Source organism: Mirounga angustirostris, unplaced genomic scaffold, assembly GCF_029215605.1.
Source record: "Mirounga angustirostris isolate CCGP_5_RB_7025 unplaced genomic scaffold, mMirAng1.0.hap1 SCAF_15, whole genome shotgun sequence".
Taxonomy (NCBI): Eukaryota; Metazoa; Chordata; class Mammalia; order Carnivora; family Phocidae; genus Mirounga; species Mirounga angustirostris.
The window spans coordinates 30,487,335-30,506,739 of record NW_026991723.1 but is presented as its reverse complement, the minus strand read 5'-3'; the positions used below and the strand labels follow the sequence as shown (position 1 = coordinate 30,506,739).

Here is a 19,405-nt window from a genome sequence, read left to right as displayed (position 1 = left end):
AAAAAAAAAGAATCTGCCTGCTGCTTTTCTGCTGTTGGTAGAGATTTGCTTTTGCAACTAGTGAGTGTTGCATGGTGTTTCACCTCCAACTCTGCCGTTGGACACAGCGCTCTTAGCCGCAGCTGCTTCCCTGCTAAGTCTTCTGTCTTGAGTAAGCAGAATCTTCTCCTTGGCTTCATTTCACATCCTGCCCTGTAGGGAGGACAGTTAGTACAGTTTTCAAAAATGATGTTAAATGAAAATAGGACAGCAGAGAAGACTGGAGTCCCTTGTTTAGCCTCGTGTTTCTGCATGACCGTCGCTGTGCCTACTTCCTCCCACTTTCCTTTCCCAGAAGTAATCAAAACGCCCTTATTAGGTGAATATAGCAGATTTTGTATGCTCTTGATATCTTTCACCCTTAAACGAATACCTTAACAGTGAACAGACTTGTTCTGCAGTAGAATGTGGCAGGAAGCTTCCCCGGGGAACACCGTGCAGTTGCCACCGAGAGCGCAGGAAGGAGGGTGTGTCCTGCGAGACTGTGGTTCACCGCTACTCTCTTATGTCTAGGCTGCATTCTTTTTTCTCTGAAACTCTTCCCTTAGCTCATATTTCAAGAATTTATTCTCTTGTTCCAACTTGGACTTGGGAGTTGTAAAGGAATATGAAAGTTCCTTCTAGGATCTCCTCCAAAGTGGAATTCCATTGCAACCAACTCCCATACTTTGTGGCTTCATGGAGTATCTTCAGATGGCTAGAGAAGACTTAAAAATCCAGCAGACACTATTCTTTTCAAAGTTAAGGAAAGGCTGCTTACCATGTTCCTATTATGACATTTTCTTGAATATCTTATTAATACGAGTTTATTATTGCACAGATATGCAATATTTCTTATATAGATGATCTTTTTGTTTTTTTTTCCCTTTATTCCTCTTAGTAAGCTTAGATTTCTGCATGTTCTGACTCAAAGAGCATCGTGCATTGCATAGATTTATTCTCAAACTATTCTAAGTGGGGAAGGTATTTCGAATAGGTGGAATTCTAAACGGGTGGAGTCGTTGCTAATAATACTTAGGCGCTGTGTGGTTGTATTACTTTTCCCAGGGTAAGTTTAAAAATGGTTTGTATCAGACACCTTTCTTTTCAGCATTCTATGTAAGATATAATTTTTTTTTATTGTTACTACTGATGTTTGCCATTGCGTTTGTAGACCCAAAGCAGAGTATTCCGTTTAGCTTGCCTGATTAATTTGGGATTTACAGAAACAAAAGCCTTCAGCAGTAATGATGTAAACAGGTGTAATCCTTGTAGTTATCTTTTGAGGGGACTACTTACGGGCACTGTGGTCGGTGTTTGCCTCTGTTGTGATGACCTAGCGTGGCCTGATAGGTTGTTACCTGGCACGCCTGGTAATCAGACTATCCCACACCTCAGGTGGCTGCATCAGATTCTGGCAAAGCTGTGTCTGAAGCTTGTAGGGCCTCAGGCCCATCACTTTGAAAGCTTATTTTGTGTCGGGGGATAACCAAGTGTAAATAGTACATAGTCGCACTGATGGATTCTTTTCTTGGAATTGAACATTTATGTTCAAGCATTTTGTAGTTTGAGAGGGAAGAGAGCTGGCTTGTCAGTTACTTGCTTTGCTGGATACGTCAAGTTGCAAGTCTCAGTCTGGGAATACTGGATCTCAAAAGAGGCTGCAAAGAAGGTGAACTGTTGTATGGGCAAGACATTAAAAAGTAGGACTGCGGATTCCGCCAGGGAAAGATGGAAAGGAATTTACAGAAACAAAAGCCTTCCGCAGTGGCAATGGTGTAAACAGGTATAATCCTTGTAGTTATCTTTTGAGGGGACTACTATGGGCACCGGGAAAGGAGAAAATACGTATGTAGGATACTGCTCTGCAAAGCCATGTGATCGGCCTGGGTTGCACAAGGTGAGAAGTAGTGGGCTCCCACATACCCTGTGGCAGAGTGAATGCGTCACCAAATCTGCCGGCTTCTGCCACCTTATGTATGGTGTGGTGGGTAGTTTATCACAGGTAATAATCTTAAGTATAGTTGCTGGGGGTTTTTCCAGTTTATTGATGCATAGCCTACAGATAGAGTAATTGCTCTGTTGTTAATGCAAATAACTAGTGACCTAATCTCTACTGGTGTGATTAATGCATTCCAAATTTCTATCATGCTTTTATTTTCAAAAAATCCACATGAATTATTTACATTAGTTTTATAGAGAAAGAAATCCTTTTTAAAAGATGTTTCCCGTCAGCCTGAAATTTGATTTAGCAGCGATTTCGTTTTTCAAATAGTAAATATTTCGGTAGTAGTTAAGAAATCACGATTTAAATTTCCTAAAGCCAAGTAATATATTGGCTCTTGTTTTTATTCTCATGTTAATGATTTTACAGTGTGGTGATTGTCTATACTTTCTCGGCCGTAAGTGGCCTCAAATTATTTGGGAAGTTGGTGTGGTATTTCCAAAAAGCCAACAGGAGTCTCATTTTCTCTCTTTGGATAAATGGAGATAAAACCCAGGAGCCTCGCGGAGCAGACGCGAAGCAGGTGTGAGGCTTCTGGACCACAGTGGCAGCCCCTCACGCTGGGCCTGGGCTTCAGAAATAGCGGTGAAGTTTGGTGGTGGTTTTGTTTTTCTTTATGAAAAATTCTATATTCAAATCCTGTTAACAGAGACCATTAAATATTCTCCTGTCCCTCCCCACCCCATTTGATATGATCAGAAAGATTTTTAAATCCTTGTTTTCAGAGGTAGAATTCATATACCAGGGCAATCGGTTGCCTTCTTTGATCAAACACCTGTCTGCATATACCTTTTCTATGTTGTTAGAATGATAAAACTTTGTGAGAAATCCTGAGGCAAGCATTGGCTCATTTACCCAGGATCCGTTTCCCTCTGAGACCGAAGGCCTGTTTCATAGGCTTTGAGAAATACTATGGGGATGAAGCAAAACAGCTGAGAGAGCAGCCCACCCCCCTCCCCAAACAGCTTGGAAACCGCAGGCCTCCAGCCGCAGCTCTGGTACATGGCTACCCGTTGCTTTTTTTAGTGATGAGAAGTTAAGCATTTTACTAAATGCTGAATATACTGTGGTTTGGGTAATACTAAGAATTTACTGATCTTCTCTACAGTTCAAGGCCCTGGCTTTGGTTATTAATTAACATGGCAGTAACTTGGGCTTAGGAAGTAGGACTCCGAGTTAGTTGTAATGGTTTCTGTTTACTCTCACGAGCTGGGTCCTCCTAAGTTGTTACCGGCTCTCACTTTTGTTTGGACAGGAGAGGAGGAAGCTTATTTTTAAGGCAGTGTTTTCTCTTACAGATAAATAAAAGTTGAGTATATATAAATGTGTGTGTATGCAGTTCAGCATTTTGGTCATTATCTGTTGAAGAAGAGAATTGCACATAAAATCTTTTGATGTTTTCTGCTGTTTTCCCTATGACCATTCATTGAGGAATTACAAAACACCCTCTACTTTTGAGCAAGGTACTTTATGTGGGCTTTATCTGAGGGTGTTCTTTTGACTCATGAATTTGCCTCCTGGGCAACCTACACCCATAGGCATCAGTTCCTTGGGATTATTTTAGAGTTTAAATCAAGTTTCACAAAATTTAAACAGTTTTGCTTTCATGTTAATGGTACGTAGTGATTTAGTAAATAGTTATAACCCAGACGAAATTCAAATTTTGCTTGAATATATTTTTTAAATTTGAAATGTTATATAAAATTGGTATGATTTGGGGTTTATTGCCCATACTTTCACTTCTGAAGAGCGACTATTTTATAGATTTTTGTATTCATATTCTTCAGAATTTGGGGTTTTTAAATGATTTCTTGCTTTCATGACTAGAAATCTGAGAATCTACTTTTACTTTGGGGAACAATTTGTTTTATTGATTGATTTCTTTGGTGTGGGAATTGCTTAAAATGCCAGGTCATTTGTTTTCTAAAAGCAAAGTATATTCTAGTTATCTTTGTATAACCTTCATGGGGAAATGAAAAAGACTTTGATGTGAAAATGTGTTTCAGATTTTTTTGGCAAATGTGTTTATGGAAAATCCTATCAATTCTCAATAAAATAATTTGCACTAAAGTGCAAAGATGCCTTCCTCCGTCAAGTATTTGAAAATTGTTTCAGTGAATATAATCTTATTTTTTTCCAACTGTTTTCAGAGTAATTCTTCAGTCCAGTGTTCAGAGCTGTAAAACATCTGAACCTAACATTTCTGGCAGTGCAGGCATTACTAAAAGAACTACCAGATCTGCTTCAAGAAAAAGCAGTTTTAAAAGGTGAGAAAAGAATCCTACTCTTCTGAAAAGTTCTAAGCATTGGTTTTCCAGTTTAATCTTCTGGAGATAGAAATGAAGAGAGGAAGAGAGGAGAAAGCAGAGACACTGTGATAGGAAGTTAATCAAATGTGTTTGACTTGTTCATCATCTAAGAAAATCTGGGCCATTGCTAATGTAGTGTTTGTTTTGTTTTGTTTTTCAGAGGTGGTTCTCAACACTGGAAATGTGGTCTCGGGGTCAGAATATGGGGAAGTTGAGAGGGTTGTACTTATAAGCTCTTGAATTTCCAAAGCTCTCTGTCAGGACTCGGAGGAAATTTTTCTGTATGTCAGATGCAGCATAATTGGAGGATTAGCTGCAAATAAGTGTGATGGTGGGATAGGAGAACTCCAATGAATTTGGAATCCTTGTTTACCTAGGGCCTGGTCTCTTGGCCACAGTGCACACCCAGGGGTTCATGCTTTCACCCGGAGCCCAGCATCTTCCTTCCCTTCGTTATTACAGGCTATGACAAGAAAATGCACATGTTCCATGACCAAATCCATTACTCACTGCTGTTTTGGGATGTTTATCATGAACTGAAAGCAGACATTTCATTTCTAACCCATTCCAGAAGCAGTCCCCTTTTGAGGGAAGAGCAGATAACCTGCTTACTGTCCTCTTGGGGGGGGGGGAGGCGGGCACCTTTTTGTGTTTGTGTATCTTTGCCTGGTGTCGACAACACGTGCGGTCCTGTGCCCACGGCCCAGCGCCTCCCTTACAATAGACCACCAGCGGCCTGAAGATAGTCTGAACCAGACTTTAAAGCATCCTTCACGATTTTCCTTGCTTCTTTTTAACTTCCTGCCCTCATATCCTTGACGCTATGGGACGGCTGAGTTGGTCTCTAGGGCAGGTCCCAGCAGCCTGTGTCCTGAGGGACTTGCTACAAACCAGAGAGCTCTGTGTCTGTGTGTGTGTGTGTGTTGTTGTTTTTTAAGGAATTGTTCGGTTCTGCCATTTCCCCCTCTTTGCTGATTTTTTCATTATGATTTTTACTACATATGTTTACTTACACAAGAATGTGATAGTGCCTTAGTACAAGTAAAGTTGAGGACACCAACTCATAATTTGGGGGATTTTGAAGTTTTCATAGAAAGGTATCAAATATTCATAAATTTTTTACTCTGATTTCATTTGAGAAGAATATCAGAAATACTGACAAAAAGTCAAAGATTTAGGTACATTATAACATAATACCAGTATAGTATTTATAACCGTGAGGAAGAGGAGATGGGCTAAAGATTGTTGAATTATGCCAAATGAATCAAGAGTCATGTTTTTAAAGAAAACTGAATGGCCTGGATAAATGCTCATGAAGCAGTAGGTGAAAAGAGCTACACATAAAAATTATGAAGTATTACTCTAATTTTGTAAATGTACAGTAAACTTCATAGAAATGTATACATCTACAAATATATGTATGTGTTTATACATCTATTTATGTATAATATGTAAGTTTGTGTATATTATACATATATTTAAATATTTATATATACATACATTTCTATGCATGTATGGAAATAAGGTGACCGAAAAATACGCTGTAATATTAACAGTTCTTCTAGTTGTTAGGACAGTTAGGGAGTTTTACTTTTTTTTTTTTTAATATTTTTTTTTTAAAGATTTTATTTATTTATTTGAGACAGAATGAGAGAGAGAGAGCACATGAGAGGGGGGAGGGTCAGAGGGAGAAGCAGGCTCCCTGACGAGCAGGGAGCCCGATGCGGGACTCGATCCCGGGACTCCAGGATCATGACCTGAGCCGAAGGCAGTCGCTTAACCAACTGAGCCACCCAGGCGCCCCGGGAGTTTTACTTTTTTATCATTTTCTTTTTCTCCAACTTTTTACAATAAGTAGGGGGAAATGGGAGCATTTTAACTTTGACACTTTTAGGTGAATTAAACTATTAAAAATTCAAATAAAAAGCCTGCTGTTGGGGATAGTTAGACATGTCTTGAATGAACTTTTTTTTTTTTAGGTATAATTACTCAGGCTTCCATTACAGTTGAGTGTGTCTTGCACATTTAATTCTGCTTCTGCTTTTCTGGATTGTGCTCTTCAGGCTACAGAGGAATAGAGTCCAGGAGCTAGGACCACGCATGCCCAGTCACACCGTGTTCCTCTGAGGGGCGTGGCCACACGGCAGTTTTTCCATCTAGGTCTTGTCTAGTGATCTAAACTTGTGCTTCTCAGCAGAGGTGGTTCCTGGTTGCAGTGAGCATCTGCCTGAGGTCCCTGGACCAGATGCTCTGAGGGGTTGAAAGTAGAGTTCAGACTGAATACACTTGACTGAATTTTGAAATGGCGCAAAGCAGTTTTCAAGCATTTGGGATAGTGCCAAAAACCAAAAGGCTTCTTTTCAATTCTCAGAACGGACTTTCAGAGATTGGGAAGGGCGAAGAAATAAACCAGTGAGAGAGAATTGGGTTTCAAGTGTGTTTCCCACCTCCCTTCATGCAGGGTCTCCTTGGCCTCTTTCGGGTCTTTGGCCTATGTTCACATCACCTTAACTGTGAGCCACCCACCGCTCATGAAACGTAGCCAAGTCCATTAGGTACAGGTCCCATTTCCTGCTTCTAGGAAGTAGTGGGAGTTGAGGTAGCCAAGCTGTAGCCTGAAGCATTTATCGTACTGAATAGTATTCATTTTTGGTTGGAGGGTACTGAGGGAATTAACACATTTGTGCATAGTCTGATTCAGGACAAAATAATATAAGATTGTGGAATAATTGTGAAGTTTTGAATAGAAAACTTTGGTTTAGACAGCAATACAAGGAAATGAAATAGTACACCTTTCAGTATAAAATAAATGCCTCCAAGGCGCCAGGGTTGCCTATCTGCTGCTCCCCCCCGCCACCTGTGAAGCCTTCTCTTTGTAGGTTGATGTTCACACATCATCGTCATCGTCATATCTGTCCTTCCACGGGAACTTGACCTTGCATGCCCATGTTCTAGTCTCTTCTTAGAGGCTTCCGGGATGAAGACCTCACCTAAGCTCACTTTCCACTGATTTGGCTCTTCTGATTTTTGACAGTTTACTGAGAGGCTGTACAACTTGGGACAGCTTTTCCACAAACACATTAAAAGAGTAATTATTTGGAGGCTGAAAAACGATGTGTTGTCATAAGTCTTTGTTTCTGGGAAGAAATGCCACCATGTTTCTCTCGTCACAGATGATCATTCCTTCATGTATCCATGAAACATAAGCCTCATCTGAACCTGACTCCCAGGTGCCACGCTCTGCTCTGGCCCAGTGTGCAGTTCAGGCCCGGAGCACTGGAGTGTCTGGTGGTGGACGGGGCACACTGACCCTTAGGGCCGAGAGGGTTCTGTGTGGCACCTTCCTCATCCCTTTGCTCACATCCGAATAAGTAAATCAATGGGTTTCCACTCCTCCCAGTTCCTGTTAGAGCTATAAATCATTCTGCTGTTTCTCTTTTAAGAATGATTAAATCCAGTGGAGAATTGGCCTCTTTCTTAACTCGCTGATGAGCTCTCTTAGAGTCTTGAAAATCCCATCATTGTGCCTCTGATTGAGGACCTGCAGCCACCTCACCTCATGGGATACCGTTCAATTCAGTTCATGTCTTGACACAACTTACCACTGAGTGCATGTTTCTGTAAGCTTGTGCTGTTTCTTTGGAGGAGTCTATCTTTTTTTCTTTCCTTCTTTTTTAAAACAATAACTTCATTTTCTAAGAAAATGGTCATAGACGAGTGATTTTTTTTATTCCAAGTTATGTCATTGGGAACCATCACTTTCTGTCCCCCTATCAAACCAACCTAATGTTCATGGCTTCTGGGGTATTTTGCACCTAATGATTCCTATTGTGGGGGAAGAAAAATGCTCAGGGTGCCTTCCTTGGCCTCTGAAAACGTGAGTGTCTTCATGAGCCCTTCTGTTGGGAGTACTACATTCAGGACTTCTTTGGCTTTTTCAGGCTTCTCATTTGTGACTTTCGTCATCCTCATGTCTGCCACTGCTTCTTGTCCCTTACAGTCTCAGATCTCAGTGTCCATTCCACCACCTCGAGGCTCCCGACTTTCCGTTACTGCTATTATCTCTGAAAATACCTCCGTCTCAGAAGCCCCAGAATGTTGTCCCTAAACATCCCTTTTTAAAAAAAAATGCCGGTTTCCTCTGATCTTCTAAACTACTGATTTCCCTTTGAAATTCCAGACATTTTCCCACTGGGCTGCACCAGTTGACCTGGAGCCTTACGTAAACTCAGTATTCTGCTGGGGTCTCCAGAAACTAAGTGGTGGGTTCTGGGGAGCTTGCTCCTCTCCGAGAGCACCTGCATCGCTCGGTCAGGGGCGCCTCCGTACGAGAACTGGCTTCTCGGACTCTTTTCTTTTGCTTCCTTTCTCCTCTGAAAGTTGCTGTTGAGTTGAAACTTGACAGGAGGAACGGGGACAGGAAGGAGGGAGGCAGGGTGAGAACCCGTGCAGGTCAGTCTCGAACCAGGGGCCGGCAGCGCGGTCCGTGCACTGCTGCACCAGAAACTGCTTGAGGTGCCGGAGCTTTTCTGTGGCCGAGTTCTGGCTTTGGAAATAATCAAGTAACACTTCTTTATCTTTTCACTCTTTCCACCTTTCCCACAGCCTGGTTCCTCAGAGGGAAGGAAGGAAAAGGAACGCTTTGCAGCAAATGCCCGTAATGGCATTATGGTACTCGCGTTGCTCTGCCGCTTCTGCCCGCCCTCCCTGTCTTCTCTGTTTTTATCTTTTTTTTTTTATTTTTTGCAGAACTGAACCTTTTTCTGCTCTGCCTTTCTCTCCCATTTGTCTTTACTTTACGGTTGATATTGTACTGTCTTAAAATACTTGTCATTAAAGAATTGCACAAAGCGTATACTTTCTAGCATGTCACTACTTCTCTTATGTTGCCTTCCTTGTCTTTTGGTAACTACATATGGGACACTTGGAAACCTTCATGGTAAAATCCTTTTTTTTCTCCCCCTGTAGTCCCTCCATTTCAAGGACTAAAACAGTCTTGCGTTAAGTAAAAACCTGTGACCAGAACTGAAGGAAGACTCTAGGAACAGAAAACTACAGCAGGACTTAGCACAAATTTATTTGGAAACAAAACAAAATTGCAAAAGCCTTAGCTGCTTTCCACCTAAGAAGTTGATTCAATGAAGACAGTGTCCACTGGAGTTTAAATAACTACATGAGTTTGGGCACAAGCAGTGACTTGAAGAAGGCCCGCTCTCCTTTGGTAGAAACGTCTCAAGTTTAACGACAAAAAAGCCGTTGTAAGTTTAGTCTCAGGTGTAAATATGAAAGCCGTCTGGTGTCGGAAGAGCTGACTCGCCGGTGTGGTGCACGTGTGTCCCTGTGATGGCAATCATTCTAGCTGCTGGCCTTCAGAGGAAGTGAGGATCTGATGGAGGTTTTTTACGTATTTATTTTCTGTTCACCCTGTGTCAAAATTTATAAAGAGAAAACAGGCATTACTGAAATGGTACTCTCTGTAATTTGATACTATTTGGTTTAACCATCTTCACTTTAATATTTGTAACATTGTTGTAACAGTAACTCTGTTAAGTACCCAAGCTGCTTGTCTTCCACCAAAGAGTGCTTTATTAACAAGAACCTGTGAAAACCCTGTTTGAAGACTGTTGGATGTTGTGATACAAAGTGGTACTTTGGCAACCTAAACTGGTAAGACAATAAGAGTGGTAGCTCTAGAAGACTCGGGAGGGGAAGCTGGCTGCAGAGTTGGAATATTGTGGGAAGTCATTCCTCTTCGTGTCACTGAGGGACTGGAGGATGCCGAGGCTGCCCACTGTTTGGTTGCCTGGTCATACAAATTAAAATCCTATTTCCTTCCACACATGATTTAAAAACAAAACAAAACAAAACACTGTTGGTGTTTCCCTTGGAAATAGCCATCGCAAATAATGGTGGCTTTAAAAAAAAAAGGTACTGCTTTATTAGGGTCTTTCTCTGTAGCATTGTGGATTTCTTTTTTTTATGTGATCAGCCTAAGACCATTCACACACCCTTTGACTTCAGTGACAGTTATTCGCATCTGGATTTCAGTTGTTTGTAAATAAGAGACTCACTGTTGCCTTTGGTTAGGGAATACAACTAACTCTTTGCAGAGTGCCTTCACCCCCCACCCTACAGAAACACAGCAGAGTCTGTGATATAAAGCAATCACAAAAAAAAACAATTTATTTGCTGCTAAAACAAAAAAAAGGGGGGGGCCCAAAATATAAGAATATTTTGCAGTCACTTTGGTTACCTCCATTAATAAGAAGTGAATGGTTTTAGTTATTGTTAACCAATTCTTGCCTATCCTGGTTTGGAGAATGGGTACAATATGGAAAGGCTAGAGAAGGCAAATGCCTTCACATTACAAGATGAATGAGCCAGGTGAGCAGGCAATTCCATTTTAAAAAGCTGCCTTTTTAACAAAACTATGAGTGGTAAGAAGCGGTTGGAATAAACAGATTAAAGTCTGCTAATACAGAATTCCAGTTAAAGTTACTGGAAGGCCATGGCTCCATTTTGATATTTGCTCTCTTGGAGTAAATTAGAAGGTTGACTGGTGGTGATGGCAGGTGCCACCTTCTTGGTCAGACAAGCGCTCTTCCCCATCAGGTGTAACGGGTGGGTTGTGCCGGCTTTTAAACACGGGACTAGATCGCAGAAAAAAAGGTGGTTTTCTATCCCTGGAAGTGAAGACATACAAAGACCCACTTCCCCGACGGGAAGAGCCCTCTTCACTAAGCTCTGGGTGGGAGAAGAAACATTCCATCTGCTGTCTAGGAGACAATACTGAGTATTCAGACTGTGCCCTTGCATAAAACATTGAATTCTCAGGGCAATTCTTCTTCCCTTGACAATTTTAAAGGCCATCTCCTGCATAAATCATCCAGGTAGTTATGAAAATCAAACTTCCATCTGAACTGTCCCTGGTTTGGCTTTTTATTACATCAGAACAAGTTAAATGTGCTGTCTCCCTCACAGTGAATAAGCCATTTGGTGTCTTGGCCAAGAGTGAAAAATCTGGGCTTCAGTGTTAACCACAGTACTTTTTATTTTACAAATTGCCTTTTTGTGTTGGCTGCTCAAGTTTCCAGCTAGCATTGCTGTTACTGTGGCTCCTTCTAAAAAATCCTCATGTTTGACAGGCCCACTGAAATGAGTCATAGGAAACTAGTGGTTTGATAAAGGAGCGTCCGTGGACCGTACCAGGGAGTTGGGAGGGTGCCTTTCAGGCGGGTTTGATGGCACACCAGTCAGCCTCCCGGGGGCACATGGAGAATCCGGGAAGTCTCGGGTCTGACTGATGGAAAGCTCTTCCTGCTGTGAATAAGAGGGGACTCTTTTTTTCCCCACAGGAAACTTCACCACAGCCAGAATCTTCTGAGATTCTAACTTCCTTGTCCAAGAGAGACCCTGTTGCTAGGGAATATGAAATAGGGCACGTCAGATGGAGAGATTCCTTTAAACTTAAGAGCCTGAAATAGCTTTGAAAGGACACCGAGACGGTTTCCAATGGGATTAAAATTAGAAATGAATATTTTTAGGTGTTCTTGAAGCTTTTGGGGGACTCACGTCCAAAGTCAGAGACAGTCCAAAGAAAGGGTGTCTGCAAAGCTGGGTATCTAGAAGTATAGACAGACTTCTGTTTTGTAATGCTGAAGGAAAACTAGACCCTCTCTTAGCTGTCGGTGCAGAGGGGTAAGACCTGAGCAGTGCCTCACTAAAACAAGCAGCCTTCCTTGTCCGAGTAGCCGCTTCTAGGCGGCACGCCGCTCTTCTCTTCTAACCTTGGCCCCATTAGTCTGTCACCCACCCACTCCCTCTCGTCCCTCCTCCCCTCTCACAGGGGTGACTTCTACCTCTTTTCTTGGGCCCAGACATTTTTTAGAGGAGTTCCCAAGTGTTCTCCTGAGGCGAACGTGCTTGCCGTTGGAGCCTGATGGCCGGTTCGGCGCGCCCCGCGGACCACAGGCGTTCTGGGAGGTGTTGCGCCAAGAGCTCCTGGAGGCTTTCCTTTGCTTGAATCACCACCATTCATGACAAATGAGCAGTGCGCTCTTTTGGTGTTTGTGCTAAAAGTAGCTTAACTGTTTCTCTTCATACATTTTTAAAAGTAATTATTGCATTTTGGAAAGCAGTGCTCATCAAAGACAACTTTAAAAACCCATTTTAATTCTTTATTAGTTCTCTCCTGCTAAAACTGTCCTGGTAAGGCTAGCTGCTGCTTTTCCATTTCTCCTCAATCTGAGTATTCCTCATGTCGCTAAGTGGAAATACTACAGATACGTTTAAAAGACTGGACAATCCACCTATACTGTGTAGGAAATTACCTCCTTAACTGCCCAGTAGAATTAACTGTCAGCAGCAGATAAGTTCATCTGATTATAGTACTGCAGTTTTATATTAATAATTTGCAGACTTTTATCTAACCTGCACTCATGTACAGATTATTAAAAGTTTTAAAATGTAACTGATTAATCAGTATTTGATCAATCATTGTTTTGATTTTTTTATTAAAATGTATATTTCTAATCATATTTTATAAAAGCCAAGAGAACTGGTTGAATGAATGTTTATTTTCCTGAAGGTATTTTTAAGATAAAGCTTCATAATGGCCTGTAAACTTTGCATATCTATGTAGTTTGATATGTATTGTTGAGTTTGAAAATCTTGTGTATTGTAACTGGTTTTATACAAAATATTAAATAGTGAAAATTGTATAATTATAATCATATAATTAAAAGTATTAACCAAACAGCCTTTCGGTTTATTGTATTCACTTACCATTCTGAATCATGGTAGGCAGTGGTCAAAATATAAAGTGGATATAACCTTCTGTATTAGTTTGCTAGACTGGGTAGCTGAAACGATGTATTTTCTTCCACTTCTGTGGCTGGAAGTCCAAGCTCAAGGTGTTGGTAGGGTTGGTGTCTTCTGATGATGCCTCTGCCCTTGGGCTTTTCTCTGTGCACTCCAGTCCCTGGTGTCCTTCTGTCTGTCCTCCTCTCCTTTCCCTGTGACACTAGTCTAGATTGGAGTAGGGTCCGTCCTAATGGCCTCATTTTAACAAATCACCTCTTAAAAGGCCCGTCTCCAAGTACAGTCACATTCTGAGGCACTAGGGGTTAGGGCTTCATCTTAACTTGTGGGATACACCTTCCTTCAGATGAGATAGTAAGGGGCTCCTGTTACGAAGTCCTTCTAGACACACCCACCACTAGCTCAAGTTATGCGAAGTTTTGACTGGAGAACTTTCTGAGGATAAGACACACAAAAACCAGGCCCCTTGGAGTCTTGTGGGTTGTAGAATGTACTCCCCTCACGTTCCCTGCCAAGGTCAGGATCAAAGAGCTAAGCGAGGGGCAGGACCAACACTAAGGCACCCCCATTCTGATGTCCAAGCCTGGACGCCATCACAAAGCCATCTACCTGCCTCCCCTCCGCCTGTCTCTTGCTGGCCTGGACCCTGAAGACCTGATGCCCACACCATCACGCAGAGGTTGTGTCTGGGATGGAGGAGCTTATTCTGTTAGGAGTGCTGTCCCGTTCCCCAAAGAACTCAGCTTTGATTCATGCTAGGGTACAGGTTTTCAAAGGACAAACCACAGGGACCTGCCTTCCCCCTCCCCATCCAAACGCCCACCAGGCACTGCTACCCACCCCACCCCCACAGTGTGAGACTCGCAGGCTCTGTCCTCTGCTGAAAGCCACAGTATCTACCTGCCCCTCCGTGGTCTGCGCTGAGGCCAACACTGGGTTGTGCGCCCTCCTGCCGACAGCCGAAGCTCGGCTGATCGGCACGGGCCAGGCTGCCCAAAGTCCGCGGTGCTGTGAAGGGGGCAGGCTTGGCCCCTGTAAGACTCGCAGTGAAACCCCAAGTCGCAGCTTCCAGGGCCGTGCAGTGTGGGCGATGAGCCACGGAGACCCAGGCCCTGCAAATTCTCGCTCTCCTCTGTGGTCAACAAACTGGTGGCACGTACCACACAGACGATTTGCTAAACCCCTCTGCTTCTGTTTCTTAAGTAAAATGGGAAGAAGAGCAATTCCTATCTTAACAATTGGTAGGAGAGTGAAATGAGATAATCCATGCAAAGTAAAACGATGCTGGCACATAGCTTTCAATAAATTAATTTTTTTCATACATTTAAGGTGATTTTCTGTAGGTAATTAGCTAACGAAAGATTGTGATCGATTCGGATCCCTCCATGTCTGGTATTTTTGGTGCCTTATCACAGGTCCTAGTGCCGGCACAGAGCGTCCCATCCGTTGACTGCTTCCTTTCCCTCCCCGTGTGTCTGAGTGCGGTGGTGGTGCTTGCGAAGCTGGGGGGGGGGTCCCCACGAGCGGGACATGGAACACCCCACCTCAGCGGTCCGTCTCCCTGGTGCCCACGGGGGTCGCCGCTCACCTTTTGCTAGCACAGCGCTGCCCACACGTTCTTCCCTGCAATTCTTCCTGGGTGGTGCTGCCGATTTCCTTAGGATAAATTCTTCCCAAAGCCATTTCTACTGGCTGGAGAATGTGCAGAAATGTAAAGCTTTTGTTGCTGTACACTCTGTCAAAAAGCAGCTTGGTATAATGGTTCAGAGCATGGATTCTGGACCCAGGCTGGGTGCAAATGTTTGCTGCTTATTAGCTGTGTCATCTGGGCCAGGATGACGGTCGTATGAGGATTAAATGGGTTAATATTTGTTAATTAGAACAAGTGCCTGGCATGTACCAAGAGCCATACATATATTGTTTAATAAGAAAAGCATACTGCCTTAATGCTCTCCCTAAGGTCTGTGACCGGTGCGCCCGCTGTATTCCCTCCCTTAGCAGCAGTTGCAGGCCCTGCCCAGGTAGCTAATGACGAGCGGGACACTGGGCTCAGTGCTAGTGGTCCCGGGGCACATCCACATGTTCCTGCCCCATTGCTTGGATTTGGGGTCTTTTGTCTTCTAAGTAGTCGGCACCGTATGTGCCTATCACAGTCTCACTATTTTTCTCCGCTTATCGGGGGGACAAATGGACCCTTCCGAGAGCCTCGGCAGACACCCCTCGCTTCTTCACCGGGGGTGCTGGCCCAGGCCCTGTAGGAACGCGGAGCTGCGCACGCGGCCTGGCCTTGTCTCTCTAACTGTGTCTCATCTCTTTGCCAGCAAGTCTGCATGGCTTTGACATGCTCCTGGATGACGGGTGCTCCATCCACACTGAAATGCCCAGGTAAGGAGGCCTCTCGGCCCGCAAGGCCAGACCCCATGTCGGCTGCCATCACCAGGGACTGGCCTTGGCCCCTCGGATTCTCACACTGGCCAAGTGTCCTGTTTTTAGGCGGGGAGAGGCTTTGGGTGGGAAAGGAAAGACTGGAGGAGGTAGTATGGTTTGTGCATTCTTTTAGTTGGAGAAACAATGGTTGCTTCTCATCATGGCTGTGTTTCTTCGTATAAAACAAGATGCCTTTTCAGGCGGGACAGTTCTTGAGTAGGACTCTCCGGAGAATGCAGCCAGTCTGGCATCCGCACCCACTAAATGCCAGTCATATTCGCAGCCATTGGATAGCCCAGACACCCTGGCACATTTTCAGCCGCCTTCAGGAGGCGGTGCTGCCCCCAGCTGGGAGCTGCCGATGAGCTTCCCTGGGCAGTGTCGTGGGAACAGGAGCGGCCGCGCTTACGCCCTGTTCTGCTCTGGCCCGAGCCCCCATGGGCAGAAGAAGGGGCCGGAGGAACGGCTTCACTTATTGAGGAGGCGGCAGGGGGCTCAGTCCTCAGGAATGGGGCTCATGAGGATTTGTGAGACAGACTGGGAGGGGGGGCTCGAGACGGTGCACAAACCGCCTTCCTGCCTGGCCCTGGCTTATCCCCTGCCGTGTGGCAGACACCGAGAGACTGTCTCCATCCCTGAGAGTGAGGGGTCTGTTGTGACCGGGCCGGATGCCACGCAGGAGCACTGCAGGCAGGCCAGTGGCTGGCAGGTTCTCAGGACAGGACAGGACAGGACAGGGCAGGGCCTTGATCACCACCCTGGACCCCTCTTGTTCAGGTGGGTCTGCTCCGGCCAACCCCAGTTTGCCTTGCAGTTGCCCGGAGAGTTCAGGGCATGCACTGTGGAGTCTCTTCTCCAGCTGGCGTATTAAACCAGTCCTTGCCACCCCCAGTGAGCCCCTAAGACAGGTTCCAGTGTCATAAATACAACTCTGTCCATCTCCTCCCTTTTCCAGCGATAGTTGGCTGTCTCGAGCTGGAACCTTTCTAGACCGGCTTTTAATCTGGCTTGGGATTCGCCAGGACTAGACCTCCCAAGAGGATCTCTCCCGGACAGCACAGTGCTCACCAATGGAAATTCTCTCCACGTGCAGTTTCAGCCTGTTTACTCGAGCGTGTGCCTCAGCCTCGCAAGCGTGTGTGTCCGCTTCCTCCACTGGGTATCGAGGTTTCAGGCCGGGGCTAGAGCTGGGCGTGCCAGTGGGTGACCTGGACGGACGACCGGGATGGGAAGGGGCCAGGTTGGCTCCCTCTCTGGGCGCAGTTCAATCCCGAGCCCCCAGTAAATAGTCTCTTGGACCTTTCTTACACTAGGGGCCGCAGTGACTTACCTGATGGAAGCTGGTCTGTCTCCCCAGAACAGTGACTACCCAGAGTGTTTGAGTTCAGAGCTAGGCCCCGTGGGGCCTCACGGCTGTGCACCCTCCCGCCACAGGAGCGCTGCTCGTTCAGGTGCAGTGCGACCCTCCGCGCCAGTCCCTCCAAGCCTCACTCTGGGCATCTGCAGATCCTTGGTGAAAATCCCCGAGGGGTGTCCTTCCACCCTGGTTCCCGGGCCCCGGCCGGTCACCACGGCCCTCACCAGGCCGAGCAGCCTCCTCGTTTCTCCTGCCCCCCTTCTGCCCACCCTGCTTTCCCTCTTCCCGAAAACTGCTCCAGGGGCCCCGCTCACGGCCACCGGGCTCTCCCTCACCGCGGAACGGGCCAGCGCGGAGCGTTTTGCGTTGCCGAGAGCGTAGGACTTACCGCAGGTACTTTGGTGGTTTCCTGCCTGTGGCCCAGGTGCGGCCAGCTCTAGACAGGCCAAGTGCGCACCAGGGCCACTGACGTGGTTGTGTGCGTGTGCCATCGCGGGGGGCGAGCTCCCCCGGTCGGGCAACACACACGTGGGGGCAGGTGTTCTCCGTGACCCCGGCGGGATGGCTGTTCCCGAGGGAAGCTCTTACCTCATTTTCTGAGACCATGAGAGAACCATGGGAGCTCCAGGGAGACTAACGTGCATCGGCACCGCTCTAATCGCGTATGACAGGCACCCCCACTTACAGATGACTGCGCTCCCAAGTCGGCCCTCAAATGGGGCCACGTTTTTGCAAAGTCACGGTGCTTAGAAGGCATTACGCTTTGGTTGGGGAAACTCCATCACCGCCCTGAGCCACGGGACACCGCGTGGCCAAGGAGAAGGCTTTCTGGAGCGCTGGGAGCCGGGCAGCAGCGGCCTGGGCCTGGGCCCGGCACAGGAACCCCCTGCTACGTGAGGCCCCCGCGAGAGCCAGGCTCTGTTCCTTTCCACCAGTGCCTCCCCGGTGACCTTGAACCTAATCTCGTGGCCTCTCAAGCCTTGCCATCTCCACCCGTGCAGGAGGCCTGATAAAGCTTTCTGAGGACACCTCTAATCCCAGCGTGTCTTCAGGAGAATGCCTCATGCTCCTGCGGGCGGTCGCCGTGTTGCCCGCCCTGGCTGGCACCTCGCCCATCACACAGCACACGGTGGCTCCGTTGGTCCCCTGCCGAGGAACGTGACCTCTGGCCTTTCCCCTGTCCCTCTCCTAGGAGCTTTGCCCTAGGGACTAGTGATTGAAGCGGGAATTTCAGGAGCATGCAAGGAACACTGGGCATGAGGACTGAATCCTGTGCCTGCCTCGTCCCCTCATCCCAGGCCTGCCCCACTGGTAGGTAGGGACCGAGAAGACCGTCCTTCCCTGTTCCCTGCTGTGAGATGCGGGACCGTTGCAAGACGGCCCACAACGGCCACTCAAGCCCCACCCCCCTCAGGTCACCAGGTTCTGCAACAAGGGCGGAAGGGGGTCCTGCAGATTTATAAGACATCCAAGTGAAGCACAAAGCCTTAATGTTAGGGGTGACCCTTGGGACCAAGTCGGGACAGTGGCTCATTTCAGAGGGAGGGGAGGCTGTGTCCGTTTCTTGATTTGGGTGGTGCTTACAAGGAGGTTTTGCACATTTATCTGTATTGTTTTACAATAAAGATTTTTTTTTCCCTAAGATTTTTTTTATATTTTTTAAAGATTTTTATTTGAGAGAGAGAGAGAGACGGCATGAGAGAGGAGAGGGTCAGAGGGAGAAGCAGGGTCCCCGCCCAGCCCGGAGCCCGATGCAGGACTCGACCCCAGGACTCCGGGATCACGACCCAAGCCGAAGGCAGTCGCCCAACCAACTGAGCCACCCAGGCGCCCCCCCTAAGATTTTATTTTTAAGTAATCTCCACACCCAACGTGGGTCTCTAACTCACAACCCCGAGATCAAGAGTCGCCCGCTGTACTGAGGCAGCCAGGCGCCCCTACAATAAAGATGTTTTTAGAATACCTGCTTTTTCCCTTCCTCACTCCCTTTACCACATAAAGACAGAGCCTGTGGGAAAGAGCCCAGCAAAGCCGCACGCGGGTGGGGCATGTGACGGGTGGTGGCACCGGCCGCCCGGGGGCCTGACTGCAGGCCGGTGCCAGCGCCCCGAGAGGCGGGTTCCGCAGACCGTGCCCCTTGGAGAGGCAGCGGCGGTGAAAGGAAGCTGTGCTTAGCCGGCTGGGTGGTGCCATGCTGGGGAGGGCAGCCCCACCTGCCGCTGGCAGTGTGGCTCTCTCCTGAACGGCCCAGGAATGGCTCAGGAGAGGCCAGTTGCTGTTTCTGAGGGCTGACCTTTACCCGCTTTTGAGAGCCACGTCCAACTGCTCCATAGGACTTTCCAACACCACACGGCATGGTCTCAGAAGAAACACAATGCCTTCACCTCTGAAGTAGCTGGATGGCCTGGGGGAGCGCGTGGAGAGAGGAGAAGCCCTGAACTAGTGACCAGCACTAGGCGGGGAGGGGGT

General features: G+C 46.4%; 1 protein-coding gene across 11 annotated transcripts in view; it reads left to right on the top strand.

Annotated features, from left to right (window-relative positions):
* The window catches only part of CDC14B (cell division cycle 14B), a 112,769-nt gene extending 99,682 nt beyond the window's left edge, over positions 1–13,087 (top strand). For 4 of the 11 annotated variants that reach the window (XM_045882379.3, XM_045882377.3, XM_045882378.3 and 1 more), the window contains one exon: positions 9,301–13,087. In XM_045882379.3, coding sequence (XP_045738335.1) covers positions 9,301–9,337 — 37 coding nt within the window. In that variant the 3' untranslated portion in view covers positions 9,338–13,087. Of the gene's footprint in view, positions 1–3,321; positions 3,487–4,173; positions 4,291–8,937; positions 9,004–9,300 lie in introns of those variants that run through there. The other 7 variants (XM_045882375.3, XM_045882374.3, XM_045882380.3 and 4 more) reach the window with 4 other exon arrangements.
* Positions 13,088–19,405: the final 6,318 nt, after the last annotated feature.